Source organism: Falco rusticolus, chromosome 2 (genome assembly GCF_015220075.1).
Source record: "Falco rusticolus isolate bFalRus1 chromosome 2, bFalRus1.pri, whole genome shotgun sequence".
In the NCBI taxonomy this organism is placed as follows: Eukaryota; Metazoa; Chordata; class Aves; order Falconiformes; family Falconidae; genus Falco; species Falco rusticolus.
In genome coordinates this window covers 68,562,986-68,590,089 of record NC_051188.1, presented here as the reverse complement: position 1 = coordinate 68,590,089, position 27,104 = coordinate 68,562,986, and the positions used below count along the sequence as shown (strand labels likewise).

The window sequence follows — 27,104 nt, the reverse complement described above, 5'->3', positions numbered from 1 at the left end:
TAGTTTCACAGTTTAGGTTTTCAGTTAGTACCTCTGTTTAGTGTATGTTAGATGGAAAGACAGATGTGAAAAACTGTGAGAAGTAACTGGTCTTCCTTAGCGGATTGGTCAGGTGGTCAGAGCTTCATACAAAAATCCATTTTCCAGTATCAGTGCAAACTTTCATTTTCATCATGGCATTTTCATAATGAAAATTTGAGCTGTAGTTATTTTGGGTTGAGTTACTTCTCTATCACAAGGCTATACCTTCTCCATTAAAATTGTATTAGTCTGAGGACTAAAAAGTGTGAACATTTTTCTCCTTTCATATACATTGACATGTGGCAGAGCTAGCTATGACATTAGTTGGAAGGACCAACTGAACACAGCATTTTCTACAATACAGATGAAAGTTCAGAAATTTGACACTATTTCAAAAGGAAATGAAAGCAAATGAATGTGAGAACAGCTCACGGAAAATTTTGTTCTAAAAGAGTGAAAAATAATGAGAAAAAAAAAAGATGTTTCCAAACTGTCACTATCAAGACTTAGCCTGTCAAAGTAAAAAGCCAATGACATTTTGCTTTACCATTTTATTTCTTGGCTGCTAACTTGCTTTCGGATTCTCATGTAAAATCATTATCTTAATGTAATAAAAAAAAAAATATTATCTTTATGATATAATCTTTCTTTTAAGTTTTAAAATCAGGCACTGAGTCATAAAACCAAAAGCCACCGCAAAGTATCCTGTACACTTTTTTAAAGTAAGTCAGATTTTAAAGTGAGTCAGATTCTTAGCTGACTTTCCTGGAGCTGTGCTGACTGACATTAGCCAAAGTGCTTTTACAGACATATAGTTTCAATCTGTGATGAGGAAAACAAATTAGGTGAGACAGTAAAACTCTCCAGGGTTTCTTTGCTTCACCTCAGTGATAAAAAAATACATGTAAAAAAGCCAGCTCTGTGGAATCCCTCCTGTTTTAGTGTAATCTGCCCTTTTTTACCTCTGAAGTGGCACCACTTGTTGCTGTTGGGAACTTCTGCATTCATAACTGTCCTGAGTTGAAAAAGTACCTTTCATCAAACAAGTTTCTGAAGATGAAAAAAGTGATGTGAAAATAAAAGAAATCTTGAGGGAATGAATTCTTTCCTGCTGTTTCCAAAATAACTTTAGAAGTATAGTGAATCATTGCACAGTACATATCGAATAAACCATTCATATGAATGAACAGTGGCAAGGTTTTGTTTGCTCAGGACCAGTACTGAAATAGGAAATACAGCTGTCAGAAATCCCTGATGGAATTACAGTTCTGATATATCAACATTTGGCTGAAAACAGGCTCAGCTACTGGTGTGAGAGCTTGTTTAGACGTGAATACATGCGCTCCCTTTGCGGTAATGGAGCTAGAAAATGTTTCACGTCTTGAAAGCCTGCATTGCTCTTCTCCCAAAGGGGACGGTATCACAGAAAAAAACAGCACTGAAATGGGGACATTTCTGATCAAAGTACGGTAGGATCACGTGTTTTGCCTTGTCTCTTTTCCTGCAGACCATATTTTGAAATGCTTTTGGGGGGTTGTATTTCTTCTTTTTTTTTTCCCCTTTCTTTTGAGGTCTCTGCAGAGTATCAGCTTTTGAGGATACAGTTTGTCTTTTTTTGCACATCCTCGTTCTCAAAACGGACAGTAAGGGGGGAAGCAAGCCATAGCGGAGGCACACGTTGCTATATTTAGCTTAATATATGCCTTCCTAAGCGTCCATTCTACTTCCATCTCACTTCTTGGAAAGAAAGTCCTGCAATGGGCCTTCAGCAGAAGAGCGGAGGAAGAGGCGTTTCGACTCAAGAGAACCGAAGACATCTCCTCCCTGTGCCTTTCCTCCCTCCGGAGGGCTGCGGGAGGGAAGACCCCCGTCTCCTAAGTACAAGTTGATGATCGCTCCCTTTGCTGTTGGGGGGCACCTCTGGCTGCCACCCACGATCGGGTGACCGCCCAGCACCCTTGGTAAGCCTGGTACTAGTTCTGCCTGCCTTCTCCGCGCTGCTGCACGCCCCGGGGCCGGCCCCGCAGCGGTCCGGTACGGGGGGGGCGGCGCGGCACCGAGCCGGGGCGGCGGGGCAGGGGGCAGCCGGGAGGCGGGAGAGGCAGGGCGGGCGGGGGAAGGCGAGGACGTTCCTTCTGCCCTCCCTCGGAGGAGCCGGGCGCCTGCCTCTGACCAGGGCATCTCTGTGGGGGTGCGGGGGTGCGGGGGTGCGGGGGTGCGGGGTCCCTCGCTTTGCCCCGCCAGCCCCATCCCTTCCGGCCCGACTCGGGCAGCGTGCTGGGAGGCTGCAGGCGCTGGCCGGAGCTCTGCTTCTGTCCCGGGCGCCCTGCCTGTCCCCCGACCCTGCCTGCCCCTCGACCCTGCCTGCCCCGACCCTGCCTGGCCCCCGACCCTGCCTGCCCCTCGACCCTGCCTGCCCCCCGACCCACGCCCACGCTCTCCCTGCCCGCTGCGCTGCCTGGGGCACCTCTCTCCCGCTCTCTCCCCGGCCCCCGATATACTTTTTCCCGACTACAGAGATGCCGCAAATAATTTAGCTCTGGAAAGGGCTTATTTTCAACACACAGCCCATCAATGGCCCCGCAAAGCCGCCCTCCCCGCGCTACCCGGGCCCCTTCCCTCACACCTGGGTGGCTTTGGAGCAGGATGGGCTCCTTAAGTGCTGTCGTAGATGGGAGCAGCAAAAGATGATGCCTAAAACATTTGTGTATGAGCCCACAGATGCCTCATTTAGAAAAGTTAATTGTAACTTGCTATTACCTTTCCATTAATGCTAGTGAAAGTTAATTTCTCACCTCTACCTTTTCCATTTTCCTCCCTGCAGTCAACGGTACACAAGGTGAGAAATTCCACTTTACCTTTTTCAGGAGGTTTTTCAGACTGAGATGTCTATTGTATTGAGAGAGGTTACTGTCTGTTTCAGTGATAAATGAGGTTCAGAAGAGTTATAGTACAAGTTGTAACCCCCCAGAGTTTGGAAGACTGCCTCTGTATCTGCTTTCCGCCTGGCAAGACCTGCATAGTAAGTAAACAACTTCATTTGTCTTTTTTGAAATGAAGATGGATTTTAATTTTTACCAGTAAATTGCAGTCCTGGCAGAATGCTGCTTGGACATAGTATAGTTAAGGCAAATGTTTGCTAGATCCTTTTATTTCCTTCATGAGTCTGATGGGAATTACGGCACTGTGTGATGATATTTGAAAAAGGCTTAAATTCCACAAGAAGCCATTCTTAATGAGGTAAGATTAGTGCTTTCCGCTCTTGACCCCAAAATATTTGTTCAAATGGTCTGACGTTCAGAAGAATCTATTTTTTCAAAAAAAAACCCCGGAAGTCACAACCCTTTGGGACCAAATTCAGGTTTCTAAAAGTGTTGATCAAAATGAATTCCTTGGCCAAAACTGAGGATTACTTTGACGTTATCAGCTCCCTTTCATACCAAAATCTTCTGGTGATTCTGGGAAAATAAGTAATAATGATGCTTAAATACATACAATTATTTACTTCATGAGGTATATCATTAATGTGCTTTACAGAACTTAAACATTCAGTTTGTTTAAAGATTTTGTTGGCTTCACAATGGCACGGTGATTTTTAAAAATGATTTTTTATTATTAAAATTCCATCAGTGGCTTTAAGCATGTATGAAATTTGAAAAACATGCTTAAAGCTATTTTTGCTTTGGGCCTTCTAGACAACTGGGCTTTTTATACTTTTTTCATTGAAGCTGTCATTCCCCACTATTGCCTTGCCGTTTTGCCGCTTGAGTATTTCTGTACCCTTTTATTCGGCAGAGAACCTTTGCCTTTACTTTAAAATAAACTCTCCATTTCTTTCTGAGAATTAAAAATCTTATTCTGTTCCTTGAAGAATCTCTTTATATTAGCTGACTTTCACCAAAAGCATTTATTATTTGCCACTTCTTTATCCCCCTCCTAGAATTTCATCAGAGTGCTGCATATGGCTCAAATGTAAACGCTGTTAGCCTAGAGTAGAACAATTTCAGACAAACAGATCAGGTTCAACAGCAATGTGAGAGTAAGATTAAGGACCTGTGTTTTTCTTGTTAGCAGTAGCTGCCAATCTCCAACTCGGTTATTACTAAGTACCTTGCATTGTACTGTGTTCTTTAATCCCTGTTGAAAGAATGTAGGTTTCTGCTCTGCATTCAACAAAATTTCCACTGTGTGCTGATGTGATGTGCTAACAAAGAATGTGATTTAGAATTTAAAATCTGGTGATTAATGATTTTATCTTTATGTAACAGATCATAGTTTCATGGTCTGTAACAGCTGTATTTCTTCTGGATGTGATAGGGTGAAAAATGAAAGGTAAATTCAAGAAATGAAAATAAAGAGGGGCCCCTTCTTTCCTTGTAAAGTGTAGCAGTTTGAATCCACATGTGTAGAAGGGAACTGAAACCAGGTCTGATGAGTTTACTGTATGACCCTTTAAAGTTGCTTGCTGCAGTACTCAGCATCCAACTTCTAGCTGCTTTCTAAATCTGGATCTGCCTACCAGTCAGTCTGAAAAAAGGGATGTGAAACACTTCTTTCATCTCCTTACAGTGATTTATGGGATGATGGCATACTTGTAAAGAACGGGGGAGAACGATAAGACAAGGAGAGCAGCTACACAGTTTGATGTCATTCTGGAATATCGCTGGAAATGCAGTAGCCTCCTGCCTCTGACTGCTGTAGATCATAGGAAGTTTCTGACTGTAGATCTCAAGGCAGTGTTTTACACAGTAAGTATATGCTTTCTCAAATTGCAAGAGGTTTAGGTGATAAAGCCAAAGAAATGCAACGCTAATGAGCTTTCTTTTGGCAGCGCTCTCTGTGAAATACATTTCGTGTGTGTGCGTGTGTGTGTGTGTCTCATTTGTCCACGCATGTTTGGGTCAGTGACTAAGCAAGGTTGTCTGTCTTGGCTACAGAGGTTGAATTGAGCTTATCATGCACCTAACCTATCTGTTTCGTAAGCAGAACTGAGGCACAGCCTTAGGACTGCTCTGCCTTTGGTTGTCAGTTAACCTGCTGCTCTGAGGAATCTCAGAGAAGACTCTCCACGCTGGTATTATTTAGTGGTGTTTTCCATTTCCCTGTGAAAATAAAGTTGGGTACATATGAAGTAACTGAATATGAGCTTCTTCATCTCCTCCCCATCAGTGGAAATGTTAGCAGTCTTAGCTGGTGCTTATTGGTTCCGTAGACAAAATTGTAAGACAAAATTGTTTTCTAACAGGCTCAAAATTAGCCATCAAGAAAGATGTTCAATCTATCAAAATCATGCTGTTCTCATCGAAGGCAAGGGAAATTTCTACTAGCTGTTTCTACAAGGTCCAGTCTTGCAAAGTTTATACTCTTCTCGGAGAAAAAAAACACTGTTCTATCCTGTGATAGGTGTCTGCTGGCTTGGGATCTAAGTTTAAGTGCTTCTGTAAGATTGTCATTTGTGAAATACATCTAGTGAACAAGAAAATGGAGGAAGGAAATCCTGCAGTGCTTTCTAAATTTAAAACAAATTTGGCAAGAAAAATCTAGATACATTACCTGATGTATGAAAACAGCTGTTATAATAAAAATGTGTAACTTTCCATTTGGGAAGCCCTTTTCAGTACAAGGCAATAGTTGCACTGCCCACATGCTCAAAGGACTTTGTTTCCCTGCACTTGTGATGAATTGTGAATCTGTTTTTTGTAGGCTTTCAGAACAAGCAAGGACAATTCAGTTTCATTTTTCTGGAGAAGTGAGAAGTAACTCAGAAAAATGACTCTTATGATTTTTTTTTTAATGTTTATCATTGAATCTGCCACTGGTAAGTATAAATCTTCATTTCATTAGTAGAACCTTCAAAATATTTGATGAATATGTGGCATCTTCTTGACAGTTGCTTAGAGTGGGGCAAGTTTTGTATTTTGCAGTTAAGAACAAAATCTTACTGGTTTCGGCAATTTCAGCCCAGTTCCAGACTTGGGAAATTTGGTCCAAAATATCCAAATTATGAAACAAAAGGAGCTGAGATGCTACCTGGAGACACCTGATGACCACAGTCCCTTTTCTGTATTTTTAGGACTTCCGTATGCAATGGTATATTTGGAAAATTTGATTGGAAAAGCAGACTTTGACACTAAATTTTACACACATAACCTCATTCCAAGGCAACTTTCCCAAAGATATCTGAAATCTTAAAGAAATCTAGCTACATAATGATTTAGTTTTAATTAAGAGGATAAGAAAGTGCCAAATGTTAATTCATAAGATCTCTGATTTTATGGCAGTTGACCAGTTCTGAGGAGTAGCCATATTTATCTAATCAAACCATATGTGAAGAATTTCTCCTTTCCCTTTCCATTTGTGGCAGCTGCCTTACTGCAGAGTGGGGCCAGATTCTGGCATTTGTGCCCATTTTCTTCCGACACTGTTGGACCCACATTAAAGAATCTTAGGGACATGTCCTTTTTTTATCCCCCTTTTCTGGTTTTGTTTGGGTGAGGTAGAATAAAGACTTGGAAAACTGAGTTTTCCAGTGAGTGTTGCTGGAATAAATAAATGTTGCCAAACCACTCTGCTGAAAGGAAGTTGCTTTATAAAAGACAAGCAGCGCAGCAAATCACTTTAAACTCAGGCTAAAGTAATTTTCTGAAATAAGTACTTGGCTTCTTAATGTACCTTTTTTTCCTTTTTCTCTGAAGAGAAGCTGTGTCCCCTTCGTGCCTCCATTGATGTGCTAGAAGGGGAATATTTTTTCCTTTGTTATCTTGAGTCAATGCAAGAACATTTTCAGGAAGAAGCATACACAATAAACTGGTACAAAGAAAATGCTGGAAAGCAGCAACTGATAAAGGAAACACACAGAATTGTTTCCCAAATGAATTTTCTGGAGTTTTGGCCAGCTGAACTCAGTGACTCTGGGAATTACTCTGTCACTCACAGGTTGGTATGCAAGCCGGGGGGTGAACATCTTGCCTTCACACTTGTGTATGTAGAAGCTAATTTCTTTGTCTTGCTTTGTGCTGCTAGTGGCATCTGTACAAAGGAGGTGCAGGGAACTACGTGTCATTTCCCACATCACTACACAATAACCATCCAGGCAGACCTGTACTATTTACAAATAGCTATAGGCAGTTGCAACCTTTCAAAGGTTCTGTAAACCTTTTGATAAGGCAGGTAGCATTTCTGCTGGTTTGTGATTAATTACCTGAGCAAAATGAGTGATAGGCAACCCTTCTGTCCACTGCCAAGTAAAAGGCAATATTTGCTTGTCTTCTCCAGCAGACTTGTTCTTCCTTACTGTGTTGAGTGGATCTCACACTCTGAGGCCTGCCAAGTGGTCTGATTGTATAGCAAAGTAATAAAGAGTGGCATAGATGAGCTATGGTTTCTGTGCAAACCTTTGCATGCTTGGAGCTGTTCAAAGAACAAAGGAAATAATTAGATTTGCTTCTTAACACTGTAGATTATGAGTCAAAAGGAGAAATAAGGATAGGCCTTGTTTATTCGGTGGTAATCTTCATTAGACCACCATTAAAGACAAAAGGAACTAAATCAAAGGTTTACTGCATGGAATTCTTTTGACTAACTTGCACCAAAACTGTAATCCAGCGTTTACAATTGAAGCAATAATTAGTTTTAAGCATGTTATTTTGCATGTAATGATTTGTGCTGGTTTTCAGGCAATATTTTTAAGGTTTTTGCCTGGTTTATAAAGGTGTAGGACTGCAGGTACTGAAAAATGCACTCCACCTTCCTCCAGTAATATCACAAACACTAGTTTGATAATTTACAGTTTTAAGCTAGACTTCAATTGTTAACTTCCAAGTTAACTTGGAAACTGAGAACTTCATGTTTTGTTTTTCCATGTGTCATTATTATTATTATCATCTTCCTGATATGATTTTAAAAATTACCAAGTCACAGTATCTGAAATGCTAAATATTATAAATGAGAAGTCTGCTGGTAGAATATTTCTTTTGGTCTTATGTGATTTCTTTTCAAATGTAGGGTACTCTTTATCCAAATAGTAAGTAAAGCTTAAGAAAAATTTTACTCACCTATGTTCAACCCAATCTTAAGAATCTTTAGGGGCGATGAGTATGGTAGTTTGGCTACTTTGTTGTGCAAGGTCATGTAAAGGGGGTGTATTATTGGATACAGACATTCGTATGAAGGAGCACAGGTGAAGCCATCTGCTTGGTCCTGGTGTGTAGGGGTTAACAATAAGTAATACCTGACATCGGCTTGTCTGTTGCAGACTTGTACTTTTCATATCGAGTCTGAATTTGGCTTTAAATTTTGGCTTTACTGGTGGCCTTGATCAGTTGTCTATATGGTCATTTCACTAAATATGGTGCTAAAAAGCTATTAAATCTAACAAATTACTGCCAGCACCTCATCAATGGTATAAAATGCATGCTCTGACTCATTTTGGCATGGGGAAAGATAGGTGGACAGCACACTTGAATCGCCAGGTTCAAGGAGGCTGTCATAAGGAGTATAAAATAAAGGACAAAAGAGAGGAAAGCTGTGATACCCCCAGCCTTACTTCATGACCCTTGTGGTTTTGTGATTATTTTAAAGACTCGGGGTAATGACAGTAAATCCACAGTAAAGTACAAGAACTCTGTAAAATGAATATGAAAAATACATAAACTTCAAAAATGAGAGAAACAGCCTTATGTATAGAAGGAGACTAAAGGAAAAGACCTTAAGTAAAACTTAGGACAAAGTTTGTATTAATAAGTATTTGTTGGAAACCAGAAAAATGTCTGAATCCTTTGTGCAATGTCTTGATTTGCTGATTTACTTCAGCAAGCAACTCAGAAGAAAGGTTTTGATCACATAAAGCATTCATTTGGAATTAAAACTTCTGATTTTCTGCTTTTTTTGTTTCATTTTCTAGGACTATTATGCTACTACATTTTAAATCTCAGTTTTGAAAGAAAGCATTTTTATTTTGAGGGGAAAAAAAGCTTCTCACTTAAAAAGAATATATTTTGACCACTCTGAAACAACCTTCTCCCCCTCCCCAAATTGCTTTCTGTTAGGCTCGTACAGGTATTAATTGTTCTGTTAGGACTGGAATGAAGGCATATGCCAGAATCTTGTACTGAAACTCCTCACAAGTGTCACCACGGCAACAATAGGCATAAGGGGATTTTTTTTCATGCGATTTTAATGGGATCTTGGATTTAGTTTATATGACGGTTGTCACTACTGGCAAACATATTAAAGAAGTTACATTTCAGAAAACACAGATTATTTGCAGAAGTGGTTTTCTGCAGAGACAGAGGACTTTTAGTAGTCTCTATGGATAGGGAAAACTTGTGGGCTATTGTGAAATACTAAATTGGTTTAAGATTTAATAAGAATGACAATTAGAATGGAATTAGTGTCATTTCAGAGCATTTGTAATAGGTTAAAGTTCTGGTTTTGGAAGCAGGCATTCTAAGTTTTTTGGGGTTTTTTTCCCCCCAACTATTTAATTTGGAGAACTATTTGGAAGCCATATGATAAATTATTTTTAGAGTACTTATAACTGTGTAGGCAGTTTTTAGTGAACAAAGTGACAACTAAATATAATTTAATTAAATATAATTTTGCAGATTTTCAAGAAAAGAGAACACATGTTGACAGATTTTGCAAACAAATTAAATTTAGGGATTTTTTTCTGATCTGTTACAACTGACAATATGCAAAAAGCAAGAGGTGAAAATGGTGTAACAATGTTTTTATGGTGTATTATCCACTTATTTTTGACTTAAAGAAGAATCAGAAGTTTTCCAGTTAAAGCAGAAGTGTCCTGCTGAGACATAACATAGATATCTAAAGTGTGCACGTGTATGCATTGATGTGTTTATGTGTGTTTGTTAGTGTAGTAGACTTAGGATATAAATTCAGGAATTAATAGACAACACCTGTAAGCCTGAGTGTGTCCTTCTTCAGCAACATTTCTTGACTATAAAGGATTTCATGTGCACTTGTAGTGGGAGTGGTAAGCAGAAAAACAGTGTCAGACATCTCTGGCAGGATTTCTAATTTGTATGTTTTTTTCATAGCCTATATCCTGTGGTTATCAAAGAAAAAACCAGAATACAAAAAAGCAGGTCATCTGATTGCTCTGTGGTGGTGACCGTGAAACTGAGGGAACTTACAGGTTCCTGGAAAAAATGAAAGTACAGAGATCCATGATAAACACATGACACTATTTAAGACCCTGATACTGCTCACTTTTTCACTGTGTTCAGAACAGTTGAAAGCAGTGGGAACACACACATTTAGAGTTAATACTGTAGGTTGGAAGACAGAGTGACAGTTTCTTGCAGTAGGTTGAAATATTGAGATAACACTGTCTTCTTGTTGCAGTGAAATAGCTAAGGGATGACTTTAGAGTTGGCTATGTATCAAGTAAACTTGTTTTATATTCTATAAGGGCTTTCACTTCCCTGTATCACCTCCTTAGTCAAGCTAGTTGTTGTTCCTTCTTGGTGGGTTTGGTGGGGGGAATTGAAAGGCTGTTAAGCCAGAAATGGTTTTGTTCCCTGCAAATTATCATTAAAGAATCTCAGCAAGTGGAAACCAAGATGGAAATAAAACAGCTGAGACACTAGCAGTTCAAACAATACAACTTAATGCATTTTTTTTTTGTTGAAAAACATGTATATGGCAGACAATTAGAAATTATGTAAGCCAAATTCATCTTAGTTTGCATAGGTATGATTTTGTCACCTTCCAGGGAGCTGCCCTTTGCCAGATTTTGGCTCATCAGGTAGAATATCTTAATCCACTTTGTGTGAAATCCTCATATTTGTTGAAGTGATTTCACCAAATATGATCACAGAAGAAAGCCTCTGTGGAGTGACAGTGCTGAGGAGAACATGTGGCTTTATTGATCCTTTTCTTCCACCTGTTGGATCTAGATAGTAGAATCGTGTATTTTATGACTAGATCCATAAATGCCTCTCCAGCAGTTTTCAGATACTAGTGTGATATCTAAAAACCATGCAGACTCAGCAGAATTAATTGAAACTGATGTTTGTGTCTACACCTAAACTTACTGTAGGTAAGGTACCTTTACAGAATCACAGAATGGTCAGGGTTGGAAGGGACCTCTGAAGATGATCTAGTCCACCCCGCTGCTAAAGAGGTTCTCCTACCACAAGGGAGAGAGAGAGACATTTCTGGGGCACGGATTATCTTGTCCTAAAACACACATATAAAATAGGTCATATAAACTGCACTCTGAAAGGGTGACTATTGACTGTGGTCCCACTGCTGACTGTGATTAGTAGCTCTGATTAAAGGTGTAAATGTGATGTTGAAGAATAGGTGAGAAGGACTCCACCCACCGTGAATACCCATGTGAGTACATCTCTGATGAAAAAGTTTTGATAAGGTTTTTCCTGTTTATGACACCATAGTTAACTGATAGAGAAACCAAACCATTATGTTTTGGTTTAGATAGTCAATTGCAATTACGAGTAATTACTATCTTAAGTAAGGAGAACAAGGAGAGCCTATGTAAGCTGAAAAAGGGCTACAGTGTGAAGAGGGTGAGCAAAATACGTAAATATATCATGTTGGAGGGGAGCTAAAAAGGGAGGAAAGAACCAACCAAAACTTGGGCTAAATTCATCATATAAACGATGTCCTAATAGTTCTGAATCTTGTAACAGTAAAAGACATATCAGTCAAGAATGGTGTTTAAGCTGATAGACTTGTTAGGCTTGCTTCTCCATTTTAACTGCTTTTTCCCCTTAGCCCTTTTCACTGAAATTATTCTTGACTAGTTTCAGTTCTCCTGGGAATGATTCTTTTTTTTTTTTTTTTTTTTTTTTTCTTAGAGACAGAAAGATTCAGACATACTTATGAAGATATGACTGATGCTGGAGGGAAGCGCTCTGTGATTGCTTCTTTTGCTTTGTCAGACCTTGCTTGCTCAGTAAAAATGAGAGCTTTATGCACTAATTGAAAAATCTCACCCATTTACTTGCAGCAGCATACAACATTCTCTTAAACACTAACTTTGCCAAAATCTGGCCAGCTTTGCTGAACTTAAGCCAGAAGTCCTCCAGCTTCTTTTCCCTTGGTGTTCATTTATTTGGACATATCCAGCAGTGAAATAACTCACAGCTATAATCTGATTCTTTAGAGGAATATGTGGATAGAACGTAGTAGATATCTGAATGACAATGGTCAGCTCCTAGATATTCAAAAGAGGCATTTTTGGAGCATATTTATCTGATCTTTTACAGATACTGCATGGGACACTTTAGAATCGGTAGTTCCTGGCTCTTCCAGTCAACCTGGGGTAGCCAGATGCTGTAGATCTCTGATCAGTGCAGACTGAAAGACAAGGAGATGAATCCTTTCCAAAATGCCTTGTTTTGCAGACATGCTTGAATCCATAAGGGATTCTGTAATTAATGAGACTTGTGTAGTTTAGAAATATTTCCAAAATATCAGTGACTGTCTGCACAGTATCAAACAATAAATAGTGTCGCTTTGTGAATAGTAGTAGGGTTGCCCATCTGTTTTTTGACATATTTTACAAATATATTTTTCACTTACAGCTTTAAACCTTAGCAACTTGTAGGGAGATTAAACCTGCAAAATATCTAGCTGATTCAAGGTCCTAAAACTCTTATGCTCACTTGTAACTATACATGATGCCATAGATTGCTGCATCCTTGTTCTGGTTGATATAGCATAGATTTTCATATTTCATAGATATAATTGTATTGTCAAATATTTTGTGATAGATGGTTTGGTTTAGATAACCTCTTTTTTTAATGGGAAGTAACATGTACTTGGGGGTGGAAAAGTAATAAAGGAAAATATAAATAATTAGGTCAGAATAGGTATACTTTTTACCTAACAGAGGTATTGAAGAATTTATTTGTATTTTGTTGTGTAACTCACTAAGCAACATTCCTTTAAAAAGCTCCTAAAACTGACTGCTAATTTTTTTTTTCATAGCAATGGAAAACAAAATTTCACAATTCAAAAGTGGACCTTGAATGTACTTCAAAGAAATAAAAGCAGCTGTTTCAACAAAAATCATTTAACTACAGAAATTAAAAATGCTGGAACTGGTCATTCACTGAAATGCAGTGATTTGTCTGTCAATGAAAATGACAGCGTAACATGGTACAAGGTAATTATTGAAACACTGTCACTCAAATCATTGGCTATAGAAACAAAACATCTGATTGCAGGAAAAATTAATTAGAAACAAATTTTTAGAAGCATCTACAAACCTTGTAAAGCTTTAATTTCTCAGTTATTAGGGAAAAAAAACTTTTAGAAAGATATACAAAAGGAATTTTTTCTCTGTTCTCAGATTTTTTAGAAAAATGTACCTATACTCAGAAGTTACTAATAAGCTGGTAGTTTGGAATGGCTACAGGTGTGATGTCCATGTCTTTTTGCTAATTTAGCCAGCAGCTGTTTTAGCCAGCTGCTGCTTCACTGATTCAGATATTATCCTGACACTAAATGAGGTGTCAAGATAATTGTTTTACAGTTGGCATGTGCTTGTAAAGTAATTGCAAACTTTTCAGTTTTGCTGGTTCTGAACTCTTTTTACAGAATGTGTAACCAATCCAGTTCTGTTCATTTTAGGCAAATCATCCCTCTTCTGTCTACCAGCTTTTGCCAGAGCATAGATGACAGTTGTGTAAACACCTGCAACTGGGGTGTTGTGCTTAACTGTTGGATGAAGCACATAGAATAGGTTTCTTCCACTCTGTCCCTATGCGTTGCCTTGACCAGCGCTCCTTATTCCTCTCAGGTGTCCTGGCTGGAGTAACAGATGCTGTTCACTCCACACTGAATCCATTTCAGGAAGGGATTTTGGCCACTTAAGTATGGGCATCTGGATTCTGTCTGGCAGAATGAGCCACAGCCCTGCTTCCTTGTCCTTTGTGGCCTGCGAGGACAGGACCATTGATGGATAGGGCCATAGGTGGATATGTTTTCCTCAGTAAAGCACCATACCCCAGGCTGATCTCTTTCATGGATAAGTTGAGTATACTGACACCTAATATTTTAATGCCTAATACTGTGTGAGACATAGGAAGCACCCACCCTTGTACCTAAATATCCTTTGGTGCTTGATTGGGTTAAAATTTTCAGTCTTACTATCACACCCTAAGCTGAGATAAAACAGGGGTGCCTTTTGTGTAAGAGCCTGGTAGTAAGCATATGCATCCAGGAAATGTCCATTCCCTGGACGATTTCCACTGCTGATCATTTCCCTTCTTGACCTAAGGTAATTTAGATGAGAACCAAATATTGCTGCATTTTCACAGGACATTTCACTCAGCGTGTGCTATGAGTTAAAAAAAAAAAAACAAACAACAAAGCAGTTTTTTTGGGGGGATAGGGAGGGCAAACAAATGTGAGCCCAACTCTTGTCACCCTCTGAGATGGTCACTTTCCCTGTTGTTGAGGCATTTTGCTTTAACCTGGAAAGTTCCTCATATGTCTAGACAACTTTTGGCCACAAGCAGGTGAATCAAGCCATCATTAAAAAAAAAAAGATGCGTGCATTTAAATTCCAGATACGATATTTTCATACTCAGATGCTTGTGCGGAATTGCAGTGCTCTCAGCTTCTTACAGGCTAAATGTTTACATGTTGCTTTTAAGTGACCGTGACTGAAAATTGGGTCCCCACTTCTTTTGGGTCAGATAAATATCACCAAGATAGTGAAAGAGTGATGGTGACACTTTGTTTCAAAAATAATTTTTCACTTCTTTAAGGTTTTGAATGCGTGTTTGCTACAGAATAGTATTCTCTGCCTTTACTGATGCAGGACTGTGTGAACTATGAAAACGAAACAGAGCGGGAACTGGATTTTAAAACCTTAACAGTACAGCACTCTGGGATATATACCTGTAAAATTTTAATCAGTCATAAAGGAAAGATATACCACAGCACAAATACAATTAAGCTGCTTGTAGAAGAAGGTAAGGAACCTTTCTGAAATACTGAAGCAGGCTTTCTGGTTCTCTTTACAATGGAGGTTTTTAATTACAGTTCTGTTTTGATGAATATGTACAAGGCTGATCGAATCTGGTAATCTAAACTATTTTACAACAATTTAAAAAATAAAAAAAAAGCAGAAGAAGAATTTTCTATGACATACCAGTTTTGGAAAATTTTTTTAGTATGTTTTCCCTGAGGGAGTTTTTTTTTTTCTTTCCAATAATAGCTGCTGTGAGTCATGCAAACTTATGAAGGGGTTTGGGGAAGAGCCTTTCCAGCCATTGCAATTTGTGCACTGTACATATATGCATTGAAAAAAAGTGCAACATTACATAGTGTGTTTTAAACTACTCAATAATGCCAGAGTCCAGATATTGTTCTTTGAATTCAGTGGAGTGTATATGATTAGTTTTAGAAATAAAGCAAATATGTAATTTTTACTGTGGTAGAATGTAAGCAAGCTATTACTTCAATAGCAATTCTTCTTTGTATTTTAGATGCACCAGAGGCTGTAACTTCAGAGATAGTTGGCCACAATGAAGAAATTGAAACAGAAATAGGTATGAAATTAATACAAGAATCTTCATGGTTGCCACTGGTTATATATGCTTCTGTTTTGATGCCTTTATGTTTGATGGTCTGGTTAAGTGTAATCAAACAAACAATTGTCTGTGCACCCTCCTGAATCTGATCGGTTCTCCCATCTAGTTATGTTTTGCCTAGTGTATTCCATGCTAAATGTACCCTTTTACAGAGGCAGAAGCTGAGGTCGCTGCTATGACCAGCAAGGGAAAGTGGATGTGATGGTAAACCATCTCTCTGTGGCTTTCTCTTGTAGATAGCAAACCCCACGGGGCAATGTGTGAAAGACATCTGGTTTGCTCAGTGAACAGCAATAATGAGTAATCCCCTTAATAATTGATGTACCTGAGGATGTTATTCTGCAGGGAAATGAGAACTGTGAGGGCTGCCAGTCCTGGCAACGTGAGCATCAAGATCCGTCACTGCTGCAAAGAATTAGTTATATTGTCAAAAGCCAAGATCTTAACTGTGCTTCTAGCTGGGAATAGGTTAGATAACATGGTCTGCAGGCTTCACACAGTGTTGGACAGGATCCAGGATTTTGTGAGGCTGTAATTAATTTTTAAAAACAGAAATTCACCTGTCTTTTTCCTCCTCTGTCCTTGAGGGCTTCTCCCATCTGGTTACCTATTCTTTCCTTTTCAAGTTTGAAAAATCATATCCACCTCCTCTGTTGCTCATACATGTATCTCATTTGCTCAGCCAGGACCTCAGATGCTACTTGTCCTTCCTTCCTACAAATACCAGTTGGTAGGTCCTTTTTCTAATGATAGTACCTCAATCCTGTGTTGCCTCATGTCTCCCAACCTACCACTACACCCTTCCTGCACAGTTCTTCCCACTTACTATGCTTGTCCCCATCCTTAGAAGGCTGCATCAAATGATTATGAACCACTTGTCTTCCATCCTTTATCTGCCTTGATAAGATCATTTCATAAGGTCATAGAACTACCTGCTGAGTGTTGAGACAGATGGCATGGCGGACAGTGAAGGGAATTTTGGATGAGCTGGGTCCATGTTCTGTTGAACCTGTCATTGTTTAGATGGTGTTCTATATTTCCCTGAAAACAGCTGTGTATGGTAAAAGAGCTAGAGTTGCAAGGTAGATAGTACTAGAAGTTTAGGTCTGTGTTTCAATCTGTGCAACTGTGATTTGGATTTCTAAGACGAGCAGATTTTCAACTGGATCCTGCTTTAAAGATTCTTAAGCAGTTCCCCTGCAAGCATCCACTCTGATAAATCTTGAGGAGTCAGTTTGTAATGTGTGCCCTTAGAGAATTCCTGGGCAGGCCTCACTTTCTGGAAAGCATTTGTGCATGATGGCCTGAACAAGAACTAACATGTGTCTTTTGTGGATTAATAAAGGGTGTTCTGAGTGTGTTCCCTGGAAATGATGCTGGCGTAACCTAGAAAAGGTGGTGTAAAGCTGCTGCTAAGCTCAGGTCAAGTTTCTGATGACAATGTTTAAAATAAAATGCCTTGCAAATCATCAGATCTTACACTCCAGAGCTGCAGCCTTCTTCCTGCACTTCTCCCAAGTGTATAGTTGTCTTTTTAGTTTGGCTGTTATAGTTAACTGGACTCTATGAGGTGTTTCCTGTCACTTCCAACTCGTGCTTTGAAATGGTACAAAGTGGCTGACTGACTGACTTGTTCATATGTTCAGGATTATGCTGATTTCCAGGTGTGGTGCTGGGGTGAGAATTTCTTCTGTGAGACTTCAGCAGGGGCTCTAACAGGTTTTGGTTTTATTGAGCAAAAGTGTATAGTTTAGTTACTATAATCAGTTGGTTATAATTCCCCTTAGCGGTTTCTTATTTTTACCTGGCCCACTAGTGATGGATTGTCCTCTCCTGTTCTCTGCCTGTAGAACTGTCTAGTTCATAGAATCATAGACTATCTCAAGTTGAAAGGACTCACAAGGATCACCAAGTCCAACTCCCTGTATTCTCTGAATCCTGGAATTCTCTGGCCTATTTGAACTCTTCTGTCTGTGACAGTTTATCTGAGAGAAAACAGTGGATGGCTGTCACTGCATCAGGGTGCAGCAGAGCCCTGTGCATGGCTGCAGAAGCTACCACCAGTGCAGGTGGAACACCTATGAAACGTGCAGGGACTATGAAGTCCAGAAAGGAGCACAGCTCATGGGATATGTTGCCTGGAAAGCTGAGATTTTACTGCACTGTGAACATGATTGTTACTTCTGACTAGGTCTTCCTATGTTATGCTTTGTTTAGGTAAAGAAGAGATACTCAATTGCACAGGTTTCTTGAGTTATTATATGCAAGAAGATGCCAGCCTCTATTGGTTAATTAATGACAAGTTTCCAGAAAAATGCACAGGTATCCCCGAGAACGAACCTTCAATATGTGAAGAAGAGTTCAAAAGATTACAGTAGGTTTCCTGAAAATACTGCACTTTTGTTTGTATGTGATAATGTCCTGCACTTGTGGAACTGTAAATTCAGTAAATCCTGTCTGGGGTTACTTTTGAACTTTTTCCTCAAAATCTGCCTCTTAGCTGGTTGTAGGTTTCTGTACTATCTGTACAGTGTTGCTTACACCACTCCTTGTTGCAGGCTGGGAAACAAGTTCTACGTCACAAGGCTACTGCGGATTAAAGAAGTAACGGAAGGGGACATCCATCATAATTTCACCTGCATGTTGCAAGCTGATGGAAGAACACAAATAAAAAATGTGAAACTGAAGAAAAGTATGCTATTATCTATGAATCACACTTCTCAGACATAGTTATTAATCATGCCAGCCTTCTCAATCCTGAGGGCCGGGTACTGATTTCAGGACATCTCTCCATGATGTTCTGTGTGCTTGTGGAGGCCCTGGTCCATCTGGTGCTGGACCTAACAACCCCCTGGGTGATTCCTCCTGCTCTGAGACAGGGGCAGCAGGGGGTTGCTGCCATATCTGCTAGAGCAGCTGTGTGAGGGCTCCATAGTTCAACCGATGCTGCTGTGGACACAGCTGGGGAGGCTGACAGATCCCTGGGTGGTACTTTGTTAGATCCCATGACTGTGCTCTCCTACTGATCAGATTGGTGGGATCACAGGGGTTAAGTACCCAAAGCTCAGCGCAGCCCAGAGTCTGCTGTTTGATCACTTTGTTTATTAAGCAGCTCTTTCTAAAATTAAAATCTGAGGGTTTGTTTGGTTGGTTTTGGTTTTTTGTTTGTTTGTTTTTTTCATCCTCTGGAAAGACCAATCTTTTATAGTCCTAATAATTCCTGAAATGTTCTAGTTGATGGTTTCTCTCTTGTCAGGGACTCTTTTCTTCTAGCTATGGAAAGCTACCCAGACTCTACCATAGTCCAGGCAGCCTGGAGGTTCATGGAAAATGGACATTACCTTTTTATTTTCCATCTCTTGCAGACCTTTCCAAGCTTCACTGGGAATATGTGAAAATAAACTAGTAAAAAGATGATGCATATAATAAAGCAAATGAAATACAGACCACAATGAGCGTGACTTAACAGTGCTTTCACAAAGACTTCACAAAGATTTAAGTGTTAAAAATACGTATTTGTAACTAAAAAGACAAAGGTAACAGAATAATAATTAAGAAAAAAACCCACCAAAACCTGAAAGGGACTAGAGACAGGAAAAAAAAGCCACTAACCCTACCTTGGCCAAAGGTATTAAATGGGACTTAGAGATTAAGGAGTGTTATGAATGGACTGAGAGGGGTGAAAGGCAAAGAATAACAGGAAATAATAAAGAACCTGAAGAAAAAACATCATAAAAGTGGGTGACCACCAGTTCGTACATCTATAAGGGTCTGTAGTGTCAGTCTTGATCCCACATATAGTTTATTTATGTAAGTGGAAGGTGCGTGAATGCATGCAAGATTGTTTCTCCAGTTTTCACAGTAATCCATGTTCTGTAGTTCTCCATCTCAGGACAAATGGCATGCATACGTGCTTGAAGTATTAGCAGGAAAGGATTCACATCAACACTGTGATTTTTTGGAGTGATTTCAAGATGCTGTCAGTATTGAACACAGTAATCTTGTCATATAATACTCTGTATTAAGGCTATGATTTCCTGGGTTTCTGTTTTACAGGGTACGCCCGAGATCTGCCTGTGCACATATTTACAACCGGAATGGTCCTTGCTGTGCTATTTCCATGTGTTGCTGTAGCTGTGGTGTTCATCTGTGTGATGTTTAGAGTCGACTTAGTCCTGTTTTATAGGCACATATGTAGAAAAGATGACACTGCTGGAGGTATGACTTGGCTAATGCTAACTCGGAAATAAGTGTATTGATTACAAAATAGTTTCTGGTGGGGTCTACAAAACAATCATCTTTGAGGAAGAGAAAAAATAAATCAATGACTTTTGTGAATAGAAACAGCAAAGAATATGTAAAAGAGAACTTGATGGTCAGGTGCTTAAGTGAGTTTGTTATACACCTGGGGCAGTAACAGCAGATAAACACAGTGAAGAAGCTGCCTCTGGAGCAGGTAATGGAAAAGACATGGTCAGATACTGTTCAGATGCACTCTGTTCTGTCATATCCATGGTGTACTCTTATACTTAAAAAATAAATTAGTTTATTCTGCTTTTCCAGTACCCATTTTACAGAAATACTTAATAGTCATAGACAAAGAGCAAAATAAATGTGGAAATCTGCAATATCACTTAAATAGCATTCTTATCAGGTTACAGACACAATTTTCTTGATCATCACAAATGTGACATTAACTGATTAAATTAATCTGTTTTTTTTTAAAAAAAAAACCCTTAATGTAGAAAGGATATGTTATTTTCAAGTATTTGCCAAATGCTATCAGAATCTTTTATATCAAATTTAAATTGATCCAGGATCTTTTTTGTTTGCTTGTTTGCAGACTGTTCAGGGTATCAAAGGAAAGAGCAGGAGTTTCTAGATGCTTTGCTACTGAGACAATAACTTTGAAAACCAGAATGGTGGATCAGATACTGTATTTCTAATGGTTGCTAACAAGCCAACAACTGGTGATTTCTTTCCAGATGGAAAAGAATATGATGCATTTGTGTCTTACCTGAAAGACTGTGTTTCTCCTACTGAAGAAGAGCGAGAATTTGCTTTGAAGATATTACCCATGATATTAGAAGAAAACTTTGGGTACAAGTTATGTATATTTGAGAGGGATATATCCCCTGGAGGAGGTAAGTGTATTGAATATTCTGCTCATTAAATCAGCACATCATTTTCACACAAAGGTAAAAGTCTGTAATTAGAAGGAATTCTGTCAAATGTGCATTGAAATGCTACATTTTTCATCTAATCTAGACCATGTGCATGCAAAGTTCACATGCACACATTTTAAATATTCTATAGATATATTTATGAATTCATATACACCTAGGCACATACACACACACATCTTTAATTACACAGAACCAAGACAGACGAGAAAGCTCACATGGAGAAAGTTAAGGTGAGAACACAGAAGATGTCAGATGTTTCAAAGTAATAGTGCTCTTGCCCTGCTTTCACTGAGAGCAGGCACCTAAAAATGAACTCACATTTACTGCACAAAGCAGCTGGTGTCTCTGGTACTAGTTAATCTCAGGTAACTTGTATGTTTGTGGTGGGGTTGAAACTACTTTGTGAATGTAATGGGTTCCATAACAAAATAGAAATGAGAAAATCGAAATTTGTTTCTCTAAACGGCCTATGGATAGATGGCCTTTTGCAGATGCTTGGAATAAAGATACTGGGGGGATTCCACTTAGCACAAAGATCCAGCTGAGGAATAGGATTTCATTGTTGAAAACACAGAACAGTAAGGTCAGGCAGCCTTCTTCACAAGGCAGGATCTTGTCTCCTTGTATCCATTCTTGACATATTTTTCTAACCTGAGAGTTGCCACAGCTCTCCCAAACCATTTTTCCCAGTTATTCTCTCTCCTTAAGTATTAAAAAAAGGCTTTTTGAAGTGTTCAATCTGGTTCTTTCAGTAGTCTTAGCTTATTTCCTTCCTATAGTTCGAGCTTATTTCCTTTTCTGTGGTCTCAACCATTATGGAAAACAGAGTATTTCTTTCTATGTACAGGAGCCTTTGGTGTGTTGTAATACTGTTGTCAGCCTCCTTCTCCTCTCAGTTTTCTCTTCTTTAGGTTACTCCTGCAATTTACTTTGCCTTTCCCTGTAAGGCATGTTTTCTAGATCTGTGGTCTCTGTAGATCTTGTCCCACGGTGCTGAAGCAAGCACAGGAAGTTGTGTGTGTGAGTTCAGTTTGGTGCATGGGTGTCTGAAAGGTATCACCATTTGATGTCAGTCATGGCTTGTCATGACGAAAGTCATGGAATTAAAACACAGTTGGAGCTCATTCTATCATCACATGCTAGTCTCAGTTTTGGATTACTGGCAATAGATTTGGGTATTTGGTGATGTAAAGGAAAGTGTAACCTGAGGGCTACTGAATATTTAGAGAGAGGTTGCTGTTGGTGGTTTTTTGTGGAATCACTCCAATGGTATCTGTTACAAAAGAGCAAAGAGATCTCTAGTTGGAGGAAAAATAAATTTTGCTGTCATCTTCTATCTGTGTGACTACTGACAGACAGCTGTCTAGGGTAGCTGGAGATTGTATGTAGGTTTTTGTCTGCCCCAGAGAACAAAGCTTTGGCCATTCTTGAGATAGTTCTTGCAGACTCTTAATCTGCAATGTGTATTAATCTCTTCATAGGGACAGGATGCTTACATGATGTCACTTTATAAGAGGAACATTTTTGGTACATGTGTGATTGTTAAAGGGTAAGTTGACTCAGTGGCTGTCCTTTCAATTTAGTTTAATAACACATTTATCTTTAATTTGCAGCGGTTGTTGATGATATCCATTCATCTATTGACAAAAGCCGAAGATTAATCATTATACTGAGCCAGAACTACGTTTCTGACAGAGCTATATATGAACTTGAGAGTGGACTGCATAAAGCCCTAGTTGAGAGAAAAACTAAGATCATATTAATTGAATATATGCCTATAAGTGACTACAAATTCTTGCCACAATCACTGTCTCTTTTACCTTCAAAGAGGGTTGTGAAGTGGAAAAAGGATAAATCTCTTCCCTTGAATTCCAGATTCTGGAAGAACCTTCGGTACCTGATGCCAGCAAAACCTACCAAGATAAACACCAAAGGGCATTATAATAATTTTGACTTAGGTTCAGAAGTGACTCAACCACGCACTGAGGGCTGTGACTGTAATGCAGTCATATAAACGAATCTGGAGACAGAAGATGCTGCTGAAAACTGTGCATTTTGCTAACTAATAGAAAATACAAACTGCACACTTACTTTGGGATGATAGTGCTCATAAGAGGCAAAGTCTGAGATCTAAGAAGAATGTAAAAACTGTTACAGTGGCTAGGACAATGCTAACCCCAATGCTAAATGCTATCCCAAAGAGAGTTTCCTCAGCAATCTGAACAAGGAGCAGAAATTGCATTCTGCTAAGGACTTACTGCATGGCACAAAGCAAAATGAAAAACATGTTTATTTCACATTTTCCAGTAATGTAGAATTATGTCAGTTATACTTGCATACTTTTTGAAGTCTCTCAATAAATTTAACAGTATTTGCAAAGTATTATTACTTAGATGCTCTTAGTTTTTTATTTTGTATATTGTTAAGGATTCTGCTTGGGAGTAGGTCCAAACGGTTCCTGCCCTAGAGAGCTTGGCGTGCAGGCTTTGGGCAATGTCAATCAGGAAAGTCAAGTGAAAGCAGGGAAAAGGGAGGTTAGAAAGAGTAGGGCAGATTTGGCTGGGCTAACAGTATTCACTACTGAGTTGTACATGGTCTGGACAAGCCAAATGGGAATTATTTGGAGGAATGGTAAAGACTGTTTCCATCCTCCTATTTCACTGAGAATACCATAAATGCTCATTTTGGCAGGGAGAAGAGGTGCATGGGATAGAGATAATAGTATTTTGGTCATAGATACTGATATCTACAATATGCCCTGAATTGTCTTCAGCTGAGGGATGTAGGGGATTTACATGGAAGTGAGATCTTTGGTCTGTACATATACTTCTAACCCTTTGGAACACTTGTACTTTGTTTTTTAAAACTAAGTTAGTACTGCCATTCAAAACCATGGTACTCCTCCCTTATTATTAGTTACCCATCAGAAGATAAGATTCTGACATAAATTCCTGGATAAAATGGAACTGTATTTCCTCCACCAATGGGAAGAAATCAGTGGAGAATCATTTTGGAAGATCTGTCAGTTCGCTAGGAGACCATAAAGGCTCAGTATCTGTCTTGCATTCAGCTAATGGTGGTTCTAAGGAGGCACCTCTTTGACACTGACACTTAATTCATGCAGCTGTAGTGATGGAGCTGCATTACCTTCTTAGTGCACTTGAGAACATAATTGGACTTCTGAGTGTCATGGCAATATCTCAAGATTCATGAGAATGAAATACCTCCTTGTTTGTCAAATATTCTGTAAAAAAGCACAGTTTCTGACAGATGTTCAGGTAAAAGTAGAGGCTGAATGTTGATTTACAAAATGGAGACAACACAGTTGCCAGGTTAACACACAGATGGCAAGGAGCAAAGCAGTAAGGCCTGCATCTGTGGTGTCCTTCAGATCAGCTCCAAGAGGTCTCCTGCTTTCTGTCAGGCAACTAACGAGCTACTGAAATATGGTAGTTAGGCAAAAGATGTTCTCTCGTTTAAGATTTTACTGAAGAGGATTTCTGCTCTGTAGATATGTGTCTCTTCACATTTCCAAATCTTTCTCAAGGTTCAGTTCTTCTGTACCAGTGTTTCCTGTGATTTGTAATCACAGACCAGTTTCAACATTCTCCTGTAGGACTAGTGATTGCCCCTACTTCAGAAACGCCATCAGACATACTGGGCACATCCATTTCTTGGCCAAACAGCTGACAGAAAATTTAGTAACTTTCCTGGTACTTAACTGAGGTGTTAAACTTGCTCCTCAGCCCCATCATTTTTCATATGCTGTCATCAGCGTATTGCCCAATAAGATAAAGTGTCAAATGTGTTACACTGCGCATGTGAATATGGATAGTGCACATGGTTTGTTAAAAGCTGTGGACTGAGCCTACCATCTATGAGAATCAGCTGCTATAAACTGAGATTGAATCTGCCATGAATGCCCCCTCACCTCCGTTTAGAGAAATGATGTGACTGCATGTACCTGCTATATCTCATGAAGCTGTACCTGGAAGACCGTGAGACCATATAGGATTTGACAGCACTGAGGTTTTACAGAATAACAGAGGAGTTGTTTGAATGCCAGAAAGCTGACATTCAGATGTAGTACAAGGAACTACTCAATATCTGTAAAAGGGCAAGTATTTTTGCACAGAATGGTATCATGACAGTCATTTGATCTCTATAGCTGATCCTCTGCCCATGCAGTGGTAAAGAGAGACAAGGGAAGTTAACGATATGCATACTCATTTTAACACCAGATGTTATTCTTACTGCTCATATATCCTGAATTACTGACTTTAATCTGGGTTTAGAAATACCTGCTTTTTGTTTACTGGTCCCTAGAGAAAAGGAGATGTTAACTGGACTTGTATAGACTGGTTGTGTCAATTTGCTGGATCATGTATATGTCAAGTTATATGTGAATTCACATGATGGTTGGTTTAAGGTAATAAAGGGTAATTTCTGTGATTTATATTGCATTTTTTTTGTTCCATTTTTGCACTTAATAAAACTTTATTTCATCCTCTCCACATCTGTGGCTTCCATTTTTGCTGCAGTTAGACAGCAGTGAGTGTCAAAAATTAAACTTATAGTAAGAAGAAAAAATGCAAGAAATAGCAAGAAAGTGTTTAGACTTGCTCTCCACAAGCAATAAAAGTCTCATTTGTACTGTAGAACAATTTAAACAAATGAAAATCCAAACAAATGATCGGAGTACGTAATTTTCCAAAGGGGGGTGCAGGTGGGATCTGTGAGGAGATAGCTGTTGTAAGTCACCAGTCTTGAAGATTCTTGTCTCTCTTGCACGTACTACAACATGGTACTGACTGGGAGAGCATAGTTTGTGTCTGCATTTTTTTACTGTTCCTGGTTGACCCCTTTCTACCACACACAATGCAGGCTGGAAAAAAAGAAGTTTTAATGAGGTCTTCTTGTCTGTTGATAATTTGAACATAAACATTGGGAAGAGTTGGGACTATTGTATATAGTATCAATACTATAGTGTAGTACCATATAAAGTCCTGGAAATGTAGAAGGTTTGTGAATTATAGTTGTCCATGTGCCCTGAACTGTGTGTCCATCTTCAGTGTCTGCACCAATTCTGGAGAGGTTCTTTGAGTGAAGGGGTCCTTCCAAATGGAAACTACATCTAGTTCCACATCCTTAATTTCTTCCTACTACAAGCACTTCTGTTCCTTCTTTACCATCTGCATTCTTTACAAAAATATGAGGAGGGGCAGAACTTGTGAAACAGGAGTAAATGCCCCCCTGCCCCAAACAGCTGTGTTGCTCTGTATGCAAGCTTAAGGTTAAACACAAGCTTAAGAGCCTCTTCCACCACTCTCCAGTTCATAAAGAAAGCAGATTTGCAAAAGGGCTAGAGGGCAGAGGGAACTGCAAGATTTGCTGGTTATGTTGCAGAGCAACTGAAGATTTAGTGGTGGACTTGGCAGTCCTGGGTTAACAGTTGGACTTGATGATCTTACAGGTCTTTTGCAACCTAAATGATTCTGTGATTCTATGATTCCAAGAGGTGCACAGAAGCAGATTGTTGGTAGCTTGTTTACCAAACTAGAAGTTAAACATAACCATTGCGGTCGTACAAAAAGGAGAGCTCCGACAGGGATGCACTTTGGGCACATGACTACTGTGTGTGCAGAGCAAGGTTAGGGTATGCTGGAGATATCAGACCTAAAGGAAATACACAGTTGACTTGTGCAGGATGGTCCAGAATTGTATGTGTCACATCCAGAAACTGGTAGACTGATGCCTCAGGTCATTGAAAAGTGGCAAGAAAATAAAGATTAGCAGACATGAAGATAGACGCATGAGTCTGGCCTGGAAGGTTACTGTACAACTGTGGTTATATATTGAAGTTGTCCTTAACTATTGGTTTCTAGAGAAAGAAAAAAAAAAAAAAAAGGCTTTCTTTGTAGAGATTACTATGGTCTGGTTTGCACAGGAGAAGCAACTTTTACGTCATGAAATCCTATAAATATTTAATAAAATGTTTGAAATGTTGCCTTTTCTAGTGAGATACTTGTGATGTAGTTGAAAAGTATTCAGTGTTTTGAAAAAGAAAATGTGATTGCATTCTTGGGGAAACAGTTTTCTGGTTTAGTAGCAAAATGGAAAAAAGACTCAGCAAGAATCTATTCCAGTTTTGATCAACTCATGACAGCTTCCTGTGATTCAACAATCCAAATTTCCTGAACTTCAGTGAAAGCAGCTGCAGGCAGACCACAATAGTCTCATTTTTTAGTTTCGTTGTCAGCTAAACATACAAAGAACTCATCACAGGGATTTGTCTCTTATATTG

General features: G+C 39.2%; 1 protein-coding gene across 1 annotated transcript; it reads left to right on the top strand.

The window, feature by feature from the left end:
* Positions 1 to 734: 734 nt before the first annotated feature.
* LOC119143380 (interleukin-18 receptor 1-like) lies at positions 735 to 25,310 on the top strand. Its single transcript, XM_037377596.1, has 13 exons — positions 735 to 1,982; positions 2,945 to 3,043; positions 4,591 to 4,769; positions 5,725 to 5,839; positions 6,717 to 6,957; positions 13,000 to 13,177; positions 14,840 to 14,993; positions 15,510 to 15,572; positions 17,832 to 17,988; positions 18,173 to 18,306; positions 19,671 to 19,832; positions 20,600 to 20,758; positions 22,414 to 25,310. The coding sequence occupies exons 4-13, from the start codon at positions 5,791 to 5,793 to the stop codon at positions 22,812 to 22,814; spliced, it is 1,698 nt and encodes a 565-aa protein (XP_037233493.1). The 5' UTR covers positions 735 to 1,982; positions 2,945 to 3,043; positions 4,591 to 4,769; positions 5,725 to 5,790; the 3' UTR covers positions 22,815 to 25,310.
* Positions 25,311 to 27,104: the final 1,794 nt, after the last annotated feature.